Consider the following 12,051-nt stretch of genomic DNA (forward strand, 5'->3'; position numbering starts at 1 on the left):
GAGGAATGTGCAGGCAGGGGTGATGTAGAAAAGTCAAAGTAGAGACCTCCTCACCCAGCTCCTTGTGGGATCTATGTCCCAGAAACAGCCTCTTGGCCCCAGGTCGAGGCAGCAGGGTGCTGCCAGCTGGGGCCCAGGCTAAGTTACACCTGGGCACATGGGGCTCCCTGATGGCCAGCAGGAGCAAACTCCAGGGGAGGAGGTCAGTGTCACAGTCGAGGACCCTGCACTGTCAGCTGAGAGGGCGCAGACCCCACCGACAGACCATCAGGAAGACAGAAAGATCGAGGCCCCATGCTTTTGGTTTCTTTTCTTGATGAGAGGCTGAGACTGGTTTCTTAAAACCAATCAGGAAGAAGACTGAGATAGGGCTGTCCCGACAGCCAACTCAGGATGGAGCCTTCAGGAAGCCCTGGCACCTAGGTGTTTGGGCCAGAGCAGCAACTCACGTCAGGGGTGAGAAGGGAACAGGGCAGTTAGCTGGACTGCCCACTGGAAAGGTCAGGGTGTGGCTGGCGGCCAAGATTACGCACAGGCTTGGGGCAGGCTGGGGGTGAGCGCAGCAAGGAGACAGGCCCCCATGTCCCTGAACTTCGGAAGGGCGCTGGGGCATCTAGAGGCTCTATGGGTCCACAGCCAAGTCAGGGAGAAAAAAACAAACCACCAGGTGCAGGAAAGGGTAGGCCTCCAAAGGACTTCCTCTGGCAGGCAGTGGGACACCTGACCCCAAAGCCCCCATTTCATCAAAGTCCTAACAGACAGCTACCACTTGTGGCAGTGTGTGGGTGTGGGTGTGGGAAGCACGGGGAGGGCAGCCCCCAGACCTTTATGGGATCCTGCATCCAGGGTGATGGTGCCAATGGCTCCTCTTTTCCAATCTGTGCTTTACTTCTTGCCCCTTCAAGCCCACAAAGCTGGGGATCACCGCCCACATCTTTAATGAGGGAGGTGAATCTCAGGGGCCTTGGCTTGCCAGAACCCCCTAAGCCTCACTCGGACCCTACACCCCATCCCCAACACAGGCCAAAGTGCTGTTCTGTTATTAGACAAGGATTCAGGCGGCAGCGGGTCTCAGGAAGGGTGCCACCAGGAAGAAGCAAAGATGGAGTGGGAGTGTGGGAGGAGGGGGGAGACCACATTCTTGAGATCAGGTGAAAAAATATGAAATGCAAAGATCTTTGAGACGAGACTGGGCTAGCACTTTGCAGATCCGACAAGTGGAGTTCTCGGGGCAACTACATCTTTTATTCCACTCACCCCTCAAAACAGGCCTCAACACGGTGACAATTAGAACCCCATCCATACGAACTGGCCAGTGCTCCTCTCTCAGCACCTGGCTGTCCCTGCAGTCCCCTGCACTCACTAAAGGAAAATCGATCTGAAGCTGATGACACTGGAAGCCTTTTGCTAAAGTGTAGTTCAATGTCTCAGCAATGTGGGCGGCACTGCCTTGGAGGCGAGGAAGAGGCTCAAGAAAATCTCCCTCGCACATTCCTCCATTCCTCGCAGCCACCTGTCTGTCTGGGTAAACTCTGATGTGAATGATGGTTGCAAAACAGGGCGGAATGCAGGTGGCAAGGCTGGGCCTCTTGGATGTCCTCCTGGCTCCACCCTGACGTCCCACCCCCATCTCTCACAGCATCAGCTCTCTACAAAGAGGGGAGGAGTTTACCTGGGGCACCCCTCTTCCCAGTCATGCTGATCTCACCTTACCTAAGTACATGACATCCTTTTTTATGCATCCTTTGAAAGGAAACTGTTTTTAAGGGGCTGTGACTTCCCAATGACACCACACATTATATGTGCCTAGTGGTTCAAAAGGAATTTAGGATTTTAAGTTTGTAGTTGCGTTTGCTTTTATTTTTGTTACACAAAGAGGGAGAGAGGAGGTGAAGGGGCAAGGCCCAGCCACATCCCCTGAACAGCTTCTGTGACACAGGTCTGTCCAGATTTGTTTTCAAAGGGCAATTTCAGGCCCATGTTTCAGAAAATTCCCTGGGCTGTCAATCTCAGTGCAAACAGCTTAAAATAAAAACCTCCAGTGTGCTCGCCACACAGGGATCCAGCATAGGATGCAAAACAAACCTGTTTGGAAAATGCCCCCCTAACACAAGGGCAAGGGCCCTAAGGAGGCGTTAATACACAGAATCTTCGACTGAAACTTCACAAAACCCCAAACACCAAGTAACATTTCCAGCTGTAGCTGTGCTGGCTAAAAACACTCAAGACAAAAAACTTTACATAAAAATGAAGATCACAAAATGCACAGATGCACAGGTGGGGGGTCCCCCGAACACCTGCCTCTTCTTTCCATTCTGAACAGACTTGTGGACTGGAGTAGACACGTCGCCTCCCGCTGCTCAGTCTTGGGGGACGCAGGGCTGGCTCACTGTTTGCCTGCCTGCCTGCCTGGCTTCTTTTCTGGCTGACCTCTGCCTGTTCCTGAGATCCCGCCTCGGCCCCGGCCGCCGAACACACCTGCAGGACAGAAGTAGGAGCTGCAGGGGAGTCGGGCTCCAGGATCATCGAGCCCCTCTGAGCCTCAGCAACTCCCTCTGTAAGTGGGAGGGAAGGCTGAGAATCTTGGGTAGAGCGTTTGACCAGGGCTGGCCATGGGTGGTGCTCCAGAGTGTTCTCAGTGTGACAATGGAGACCAGGCCTCCGCAGGGTGCAAGGGGTGTGAGGGAGGTGAGAGGTCAGCCACAAGTCACACTGGGGCTTGGGGCAGGCTTCCTAGGAGAGAGGGACCAGGGCCAGGGAGGGGGCCCATGCTGGGATAGGGGGCAGTCATTGGAAGAACAAGGCCAGAAGGGCTGCCAGGTGGGGGGAGTAGAAGCCAGGACAGAGACGGGACTCTGACCAGGGGTGAGATGAGATAGACTCTGACCAGGGGTGAGGTAGAGGCCCCCAGCTCTGAGGCCAAGGTCTGCAATGGGAACCCAGGACCTCCCTCGCTCCAGCACCATCCTGTGGGGACAGAGACCAATGCTGCCAGAGGCTGCCAGAAAAGCTTTGCCAAAGAAGCTTCTGTGACACTTCCACCTGCCGCCGAGGGCCCTAGAGCCTCTCTCCAGAGTGACCTGAGCAGGCCTCCTCCCCCACCCTCCCTGCAGCTCAGTCAGCAGTGGTGCCCCTCAGTGTGAAGAGCCTGGCCCTCAGGTACCGGATAGGCCCTGAGATCCTGGGGCCTCACTCACCCCCAGGACCTGTCAACCCTCTGCCTACAGTGCCCTCCCACCCTCTTCCCTGTGGCTCACTCCTGACTGTCACGTGAGCCTGGCTCAAGGCTGGCTCCAGGCCTGTCACTCAGGAGGCCCCCAAAGACAGAAGAGACAAAGCCAGGCCACTCCAAGAACAGGAGCCTGATGGGGGAGGTGGGGTTTATAGATGGCCTCTAGGCTCAGCCCCGAGCTGACTGCACAACAAATTTCATTTTAAGCCAGAGTTATCATCTTGGGATTGTGGGGGAGTCTTATCAAAAAGGCGTGACCTTAGCTCTGTATCAAGGAGTCATGGCAGGGAAGGGTCCTGTCCAAGGCCCTGAGCTGGGGTCCTTGCCAGCAGCCTGGTGAGGCAGGTCCTGCAAGACCCTCTCTACAGAGGGAAAACTGAGGCTCGGAGAGGTGCCACGCCCAGAGACACAGGCAGGCATTTGATAGGGGCTTGAGGTCCAGGTCTGCATAGGCACCAGATCAGTATGCTGGGCTAGACCCAGTGCTGAGAGAGCACCGAGAACTCAGCCAGGACCTGGGGCTGGAGTCTGGTGTGGAGGCAGGCAGCAGTCAGCAGCAATAGCAGCTCCACAGAGGAGCCCTGTGAGTCACAGCCCCCTGGCTCTATGTAGGGAGCTCAGAGCCAGGCCCAAGGCACCGTGATGGCACTGGACAAGAATGTCAACATTTGGCTGGGATGGATGCCACGTGATACAGCCACCCGTGTGTGTGTGTGTGTGTGTGTGTGTGTGTGTGTGTGTGTGTGTGTGTGTGTGTGTGTGTGAGTGACTTACCTCGCCCGGCACCCCCCATGCCTCGGCCCTTCTGCTGCTTCTGCTGCTGCAGGCCACCGCGCCCACGGCCCTTGGCCACCACCTCCTCCTTGACCATGTCGATGATTTCGTCGGGGATGCGCAAGTACTTGATGGTGCTGCCTCGGATGTAGCACTCGGGCATCCGCCAGAACTTGTCCCCGTCCTGTGCCAGAGAGGGGTATCAGATCTGTGGTGGTCCCTGCAGCGTGGGTACACATGGCCAGGGTGGGCCCAGGCTGCCTGCCCCTGGCATCACTCCTGCACGCTTCCAACTTCACAGTCCCAGACATGACACATGGAGGGGCTGCCCGCCAGCAGCGTCTCGAAAGACCCTCGGCACCCATGGCACATAAGGAAGGGCAGCAGGGCTATGTGGGAGATGGCCTGCTTGGCTTGGCTTGTCCTCCAGTGAGGGATGAGGTTTGTTACCTGCAGCTTGATGCCCAGAGTGGGGGACTGCCCCATGCACTAGGCACAGCAACAGACCAGCTCCCCACTGTTCCTGCCCTCAGCCTTCTAGAACCCACCTTCTGGAACCTTATCTACATGCCCTGACTCATTCATGAAATTATCTCCTGACAAGGTCTGAGCTGGGCATGGGACACAGGATAGACACCCTGTGTGATGGGTGAAGAGGGCCAGGACTGGGGTGGGGAGGCAGGTCTAGGGCCCGCCAGGGGCAGCTCCCCAAAATACCAGTTTTCAGGGGAGCTAATTAAGGCTGGAGAGACAAGGGGGATCGCAAAGTCACAACCCTGAGGTCCTGGTTTCTAGGACAGAGGCTGCCTCCCCGCTAATACCCTGGGACCAGCACAAGGCCTTCCCCATATGTCCCCTCATGCTGCCCTTGGGCAGAAGCCCAGGGCCTTTTCCATCAAATTCATTTCCCGGCCCTACCCCTGTTGACCAGAGCCAGAAGCCTGGGCAGCTTTCTCCTACCCCACACCCTTAGAAATCAGACCAAGACCTCTCCCTGCTTAGAACCCAATCAGGGCCCCTTTGGCCCAAGGACCAGGTCCAAACTCCTCCGTGTTGCTCCCAAGAGTCTAAGATCGAACTCCACCCTGGCTGCCCTCTCTTGGCCTGACTTGCCTTCCAGACGGAACTTTCTGGAACACAGGCCAAAGGCTTCCTGCCTCCAGCACTTTGCATACGCGATTCCCGCCTTTCCTGGTCCAGCTAACTCTGGCCCTTGATAGGCCTTGCCTCCCAGCCCTTCTTGAAACCCCCAGTCTTCCCCTATGACATTCACCAGCAGTCTGGTCTGGCCCAGCAGAGGCACTCAGCAGGTCAGACAGAACATTCAAGGGCTAACTCTTCTCATGAACGTGCATGAGCCCCCAGCCCACACAGGACCCCTGAGAGACCCCGGGCATTCCTTTCCAAGAAAGGGTGGGCGAGACGCCAAGTCTGTGGGAATACAAAGTACAGCCAGACAGAAACAGAAGGATTCTGTGGAAGCGCGAGGCCAGGGCTGGGGCTGGCTGCTCCTTGCTTGGTTCTCCCTCAGCCAAGGACAGGCTGGGCCCAGCCTGCCCCGCTGCCTGTGGGAACCAGGGCTCACTCTGCTTTCCATGGCAGTAGCTTAGCGTCTCCCAGCTGGGGCTCCCCTTGGAGTCTCAGCCCCTGGCGTCTCTGGATCCCACCACCTTCCGCCCAAGAGTTTGAACCTTCTTCCAGCCTCTTCCAACCGCCTGGTCAGAGGGGACTGCCCAGGGGAGCCACATATCCAGGCTCAGCTGCCATGGAAGCCAGACCAACCTCACCCCAAACCCGATAGTAGGTTCTCGGTCCCAGAAGTGGAGACAGACCCGCTGGCCATGTGCAGAAGGACAGGTGCAAGGCTACGCATTGTGGCACTGTCTGCTATGGCCACAATGGAGCCTCCCAGACACTGGCTGCCGGGTGTGTGGTGTGGAAACCAGGAAGGAGCTTCTATAAGACTGGAGTGGAAGCCCCACGATGTACCACTACAAGAAGCAGGTCATGGAGCCATGTAGGTGAGGGGAGGGGTCATGGCCACCTGACTGCCTGTCGGGGTGTGAACTCTCCCAAAGGATGGACCAGGGGCGGAGTGGCTGCCTTACATTCTGGCATGGCAAGCCCCAGGGGCACACTGCCCATGGGCTCAAGACAGCCCCACTCTGGCTGGGCCCCCCAGCAGCTTCCTCCCCTATAACCTGGGAGGCTGTCACCAGCAGGGGAATGGAGAATGGAGTCCAGGCGGAAAGACAGAGCCCATGCACATTAGTGGGAGGGAGCCCCGTCTCCACCATTGTCCTCATCTTCTTGGTTCTGGGGTCAAACCAGCACGTGACTCCAGAGACCATTCCCCAGCTCTGGCCCGCACAGTGGTGCTTCTGGCCCTGTACTTCCTGGTTTCAGGCCTCTGAAGGTAAACAAGCCTGCTAGTCCTCAGGGCCACCCTCGCCCCCTGGTGGCCTGGACATCTCACGACCATTCCACCAGGGCCCAGCCTGGACCAACAGCAGCTAAGGCTAACAGGAAGGTGAGCCTGGCCTGGAGGTTACTCCCTACCTCTACAGCAGGGACGCGCCCCCCCAGGCCGGAGTCCATCCTGGTCAGGGGTGGCGGCAGGGACAGGGGCGTGGGGAGAATAGCTCAATACCTGCCCAGGCAGCATCCCCACAGGTGCAAAGTCCTCACAGAGGTACAAAGTCCAGAGCACTGGGGGACTTGAAGCCCTGTCCCTTGGCACTGCCTCTCCACACCCAGCTTAGTCCTTCAGGCCCCACCCTTCACCTAGGCCCCACTCCTGGTAGGATGGCCTGTGCTAAGTAGAGTAAGCCCCCCTACTCCTCCCAAAAGGCCCAGGGAAGGGCACTTACCCCATTTGGAAGTGAGGATGCTGAGGCTCTGTAAGCCCCCAGTCCAAGCGTGCACTTCCAGTCATGCTGCACCCACTTCCCATGCCCCTCAGCCCCACCTAATGGCCCCCAGGTGTTGGACGCAGACTCTGTTGTGGGGCACTCACCCTGGACGTGCAGATCACCTCACGCAAGTTGATGTTCATCCAGTTGTCACAGCTTACCAGGTGCCCGTTGTACGTCTCCCCATTTTTAAGCTCCACCAACTGGAGAGAAACAGGCCCCAAGTCAGCCACGGGCCCCAAGGGAGGTGCAGCCCTTGTGATTGCCAGGTGACCGCCACCTAACTCCTCTCTGGACTCAGAGGCCATGACATGCAGTGCTGAGGGGCCCGTCTTACAGGGACATGTTCTGCTTTATCTGCACACTTTGCCGGGCATTGTAGATTTTCTACAATTAGACCATTTTTCCTTTTGTGGGGAAAAAAAAAAACCAAACCAAACAAACAAACAACAAAGACTGAGATTTAAAAAAGAACTAACTCAGGTATCTGCTGAAGAGAAATGAAGGCATACATCCACGCAAAAATGCATACATGCATATTCACATCAGCCAAATAGTCACACAAATAGCCAAAAGGTAGAGACTACCCAAATGTCCATCAACTGGTAAATGGATATTCATATTGTGGTCCTTCCACACAGTGGGATAGTATTCAACCATAAAAAGGAGTGAAGCTCTGACACATGCTACAGTTTGGATGAACCTCTAAAACATCATGCTGAGTAAAAGAAACAAGACATATAGTCCACAATGTTGTAAGATCCCATTTACATGAAATGTCCAGAACAGGCAAATCCATACAGAAAAGATTGGTGGTTGTCAGGGGCTGAGAGAGGAGTGACTGATAATGGGGACAGGTGTTCTTTTGGGGTGATGGAAATGTTCTGGGTCTAGACAGAAGTGCTGGTTGTGCAACATTGTCAATGTTCTAAATGCCACAGGATGGTTCACTTTAAAAGGTTGAACTGTGGGGCCGGCCGAGTGGCTCAGTTGGTTAAGAGCTCGCTCAAGAGTTTGAGCTCTGAGCAACAGCGGTTCGAGTCCAGCCCAAGCTGAGCTGCCAACAGGTAGCAGGATGGCTCAGCTAAAAAAAAAATAAAATTAAAAAAAAATAATAAAAGGTTGAACTGTATGGTGTTTGAATTACTGAATAAAAAGAAAGAACATTGAGAAATACTACATTATACTATTAAGGACAAAAGTAGTTTAGAAAACAGCGTGCATTGTATGATTTCTATGTGTTTTAAAAAAATCACATTCATGTTTATACACACATATATCACAGAATTAGTTAAGTTGCTGGGAAGATGAATGCAGGGGGCTTCCATTCTAAGTCTCTCTCATGTTTGACATTTTTAATAAGCATGTATCATTTTTATAAGCAGCAGAAATGACACCGGCCCTGACCCATGTGGGAGGGAAGGGAACAATCTGTTGTTTCGTGGACAGGTGGGTGGCAGGTTTGGCTGGAGGCACCTCACCCTTCGCCTAGTGTCCCCGTCCCTGTGCTGAGGCTGGTCCCCACTGAAACTCGCTGTCCCAGACTGCACATACTCACCATGGGATGATTCTGAGCTGTCTTTAGCAGTGATAACGGGAGCTGGAAGGCAAACAAGGGCACGTGATTTGTCTGTTTAATCAGTGCTTAGGAGCCCTGGCCTCTGGGCAGTGTCCCACAATAGCACCTGAGAGGGTGGTGGGGGGGGGGGCAGGAGTGCACATGCCTCACCCTCAAGGAAGAGGTATTTTCCTCACTGTCAAACCCCAGGATACACATGTGCATCGCAGTTTAGGAAAGAGGATCTCAAGCCCTACCTCTCCTCCCAGAGGCAGCTGCCGCCTGGGCCTGGTGCTAACCATTCGGCATTCCTTTATAACTCACGCTGTACATATTCCTCACACTCCTGACACATAGGGCGTAACCCACAATACTTACATGCCCACCATGCTGATAAACAGCATCACAGAGTACAGGTCCCTGTGCTGCTGAGTTTTACTCAACTGATGTCTAAGATGCATCCACACGGACTCACGCAGCTCCAGGTCTTTCACTTCCAGCATCGTATGTGGCTATCGCCACATTTTACAGAAAGGGATACTGAGGCTTAGAGACTGAGGATGTTGCCCAGCACTAGAGCTAGTAAGAGACAGAGCCTGGCTTGACCCCCTCTGTCTGTAGCCAGAGGGCAGCCCCACTGGACCAAGAGTGACTCAGCCAGGCACAATGGGAAGTCTACCCCAATCTGAGGAGGCCACACTGGAACTAGGTTTTCAAAGACGGCAATTCACCAGGTAAGGGGAAGAAACATTCTAGAAAAAGTCTGTGATTATTCCAAGAGATGGCAGATAAAGGACGGTCTCTTTTAAAGTTCACCCAGATAAGGTGGGCTTTCAAGATATTTCTTTTCCATCATCACTGAATTTCCTTTTTATAACAAACATGGTATAACTAGGGGGAAAAAAAATCAGTTCTCACTTGGGGAACACAAATCATGACCCGCATACTGGAGCCACCTCTGGTTCTCCAGAGCGTGAGTCCATGGTCCAATGGCAGCCCATTCGGCATGGCCAGATGAAGGTTCTGAACCGAGGGCCCCACAGATGGGAAACCGCCTGAGGGAGGAATGAAGCTTCCCTGTGCCCTGCCCTAGTTACTTTAGAATTCCAAGCTGGCCTGCACCTGCCCTCACACTATTGATACAATACGGGGCAGCTGTTTCTCCAGGTGGTGGAACTGGAAGGCCTCTCCCTGTGGAGGTCAGAAATGGTCCTCAGCCCCCACAGGGTGGTTCCCCATGGAAAAGCTTGGTGGGCGGGGGCAGATCCCATTTCCCACAGGCCTTCCCTGAGAACAGTCACCAGGGGAGGTCCAGCGCTGACAGGAAACCAGGCCCAAACCCACTTCCTGCACTGGCTTCCTGGAACGGCAAGATAAGGAGGAAGAAGGGGCCACGTGGAGAAGGGGCAGCTGAGCCAAGGGCAGGCTGGGACCCCAACGTGGCCAATCCAAAGCTCCTGCCCTCTCCTTTGGGTACATTTGTGTGACACTGTACCCAGGCTGCACAGGAGAAACATGAGGCTCAGACCCGCACGCAGGGCCATGCACCCAGGTCGCCTTTTACTATAGAGAAACTTCGGGCTTTCCTGGACAGTGGGAATCAAGATCAAGGTGATGAGACACCTGGGTCCTCCTCCCACATCAACAGAAGGGACAGGGTCAGGCTAATGAGAATGAAAGGAAACTTGAGACAGGAAAGTGAGAATGAAGATGGATTCAGCACAGACAGGTAGAGAGATCTGCCCAAGGACATAGAGCAAGGTCCTGGTAAAGCCAATGAGAGTAGCCTGATGCCTGTCAGCAGGGGACCCACTGACAGTCCTTTTATGGCATTCGCAATCTCTGTGCTTGCTAGTGATGGCCTCTCAGGCTACCACCTCATCCCAGCTACTGGCAGCACAGCCCTGGAAGATCCGCAGCCTCTTTGGCTGTCACTGGCAGTTCCTTATCCACAAAGCAGCTGAGAGGACATCTGAAACACAGAAGGGGCCAGCACCTGCTCCCAGCCCTCCCAACTTCCCTGGCACACACTCCCCAGGCGGGCCACAAGGCCAGGCCTGACAAGGCTCCAGCAAACTGCTCCATGCTGCTCCTCACAAACCAGGCCCATTCCTGCCGCCCAACTTTTGCTCCTCCTGTTTCCTTCCCCAGGCTGGTTGTTACTTAAACGTCACCTCCTTTGGCCAGGTCCTCATAACCCCATCTAAGGAATGAGGTTTCCACCTGGGCCACTCTCTGCTGTTTCCATTATAGGACGCAGCCAGTCTCTAATTATCTTGTTTACTTGTCTCCCTGGCTAGACTTGAAACACCATGCCTCCTGCTAGACTGGAAAACTCAGAAGGTGTGGACTTTGTCTAGCACCCAGCATGAGACCAGGCACATGAGGACTCGGTAAATATTTGCTGAACAAATACATGAGGGAAATGCACACACTGCTTAGGAAGGTATATGGGATGCTCGCCCCACCCAACAAATAAGGAAAGGAGAGGCTCAAATGGGGAGAGGTGGCATCTGGACAGCTCTCCATAGCTTCAACAGCGTGGAGCAGTGGCCATGTCTTGCCATCTTCTATATGGTCATCCTCAAACTGTGCTGGAGACAGAAAAGTGGAAGGGGAGGATCCCTAAAAACTTAAAACTTGGTAGGAAAGAGGAAGATGATGTGTGAAGGTATCAAGAGAAAGAGAGGGCCGGACACCCAGATTGGGGAAGATGGGGCCATCTGGAGTTGGGAAAGTCAGAAAAGCTTCAGGAAAGAGGATTTCTTTCTCTGGGCTTTCTCACAGGGTATGGTTCTCAGGTCTGGATCAATCCAGGACTAACTAGACCCAGCGGTTTCCTGAGGCTCCCAATTCAGGAAGTTGTTGAGGATCACACCCACATACACACCCAGACCCCTGCTTCCGGCCCTATTGTGACCATAGGGATCTAAGGGTGTGTTATACCTTGTCCACTCATGGACACTCTTCGGGTTAAAGAAATGAGTCTGTACTTTGCACAGGCAGTGTTCTATACTCTGGGACTATATCAGGGATACATACAAAGATCTGGCCTCCATGAAGAGTAACAAAGGGGGGTACATCCAGTCATTCCCTCAGGCCAACTTTGCCCCCCAGCAGAGAGGAATCTGGTCCCTTCTCTCAATTCCTGTACTAGCCAGCAGGATTTAGCAGGCAACCTCACTAACCCTTGGCTTTCAGAAACATGCAGCAACCGTCTCAAAGTGACTCAAGTGCTGATGAGCCAGGCACAATCCCAGGAGACCCAACTCTGAATTCCTTCTTGGGGGCCTCCGTTTTCTTGTCTATACATGGGGTACGAACACTCTGGCCTAGATCCAGAACTTCCACGATGTGTGAGCGCTTTGGTCTTGGAGAGGCTTTCTGTCAGGGCCTCAATTTTTCCTTCTGTGAACTGGAAGGCAGCAGTTAGTCCTCTCCTGGCTAAAAATGCCCTTTCCCCCTGAAATGAACGACATGCTGTGAGAGAGAGAGAGAGAGAGAGAGAGAGAGAGAGAGAGAGAGAGAGAGAGAGAGAGAGAGAGAGAGAGAGAGAGAGAGAGAGAGAGAGAGAG

General features: G+C 54.2%; 1 protein-coding gene across 3 annotated transcripts in view; it reads right to left on the reverse strand.

Annotated features, from left to right (window-relative positions):
- Window positions 1–1,223: 1,223 nt before the first annotated feature.
- The window catches only part of LSM4 (LSM4 homolog, U6 small nuclear RNA and mRNA degradation associated), an 11,957-nt gene continuing 1,129 nt past the window's right edge, over window positions 1,224–12,051 (reverse strand). For 2 of the 3 annotated variants that reach the window (XM_019642027.1, XM_019642026.1), the window contains exons 2-5: window positions 8,477–8,518; window positions 7,023–7,121; window positions 4,007–4,190; window positions 1,224–2,478 (exon numbers count right to left, since the gene is read on the reverse strand). In XM_019642027.1, coding sequence (XP_019497572.1) covers window positions 2,387–2,478; window positions 4,007–4,190; window positions 7,023–7,121; window positions 8,477–8,518 — 417 coding nt within the window. In that variant the 3' untranslated portion in view covers window positions 1,224–2,386. Of the gene's footprint in view, window positions 2,479–4,006; window positions 4,191–7,022; window positions 7,122–8,476; window positions 8,519–11,664; window positions 11,925–12,051 lie in introns of those variants that run through there. The other variant, XM_019642029.1, reaches the window with a different exon arrangement.

The sequence above is a fragment of the Hipposideros armiger genome, unplaced genomic scaffold (genome assembly GCF_001890085.2).
Source record: "Hipposideros armiger isolate ML-2016 unplaced genomic scaffold, ASM189008v1 scaffold_64, whole genome shotgun sequence".
Lineage (NCBI taxonomy): Eukaryota > Metazoa > Chordata > Mammalia > Chiroptera > Hipposideridae > Hipposideros > Hipposideros armiger.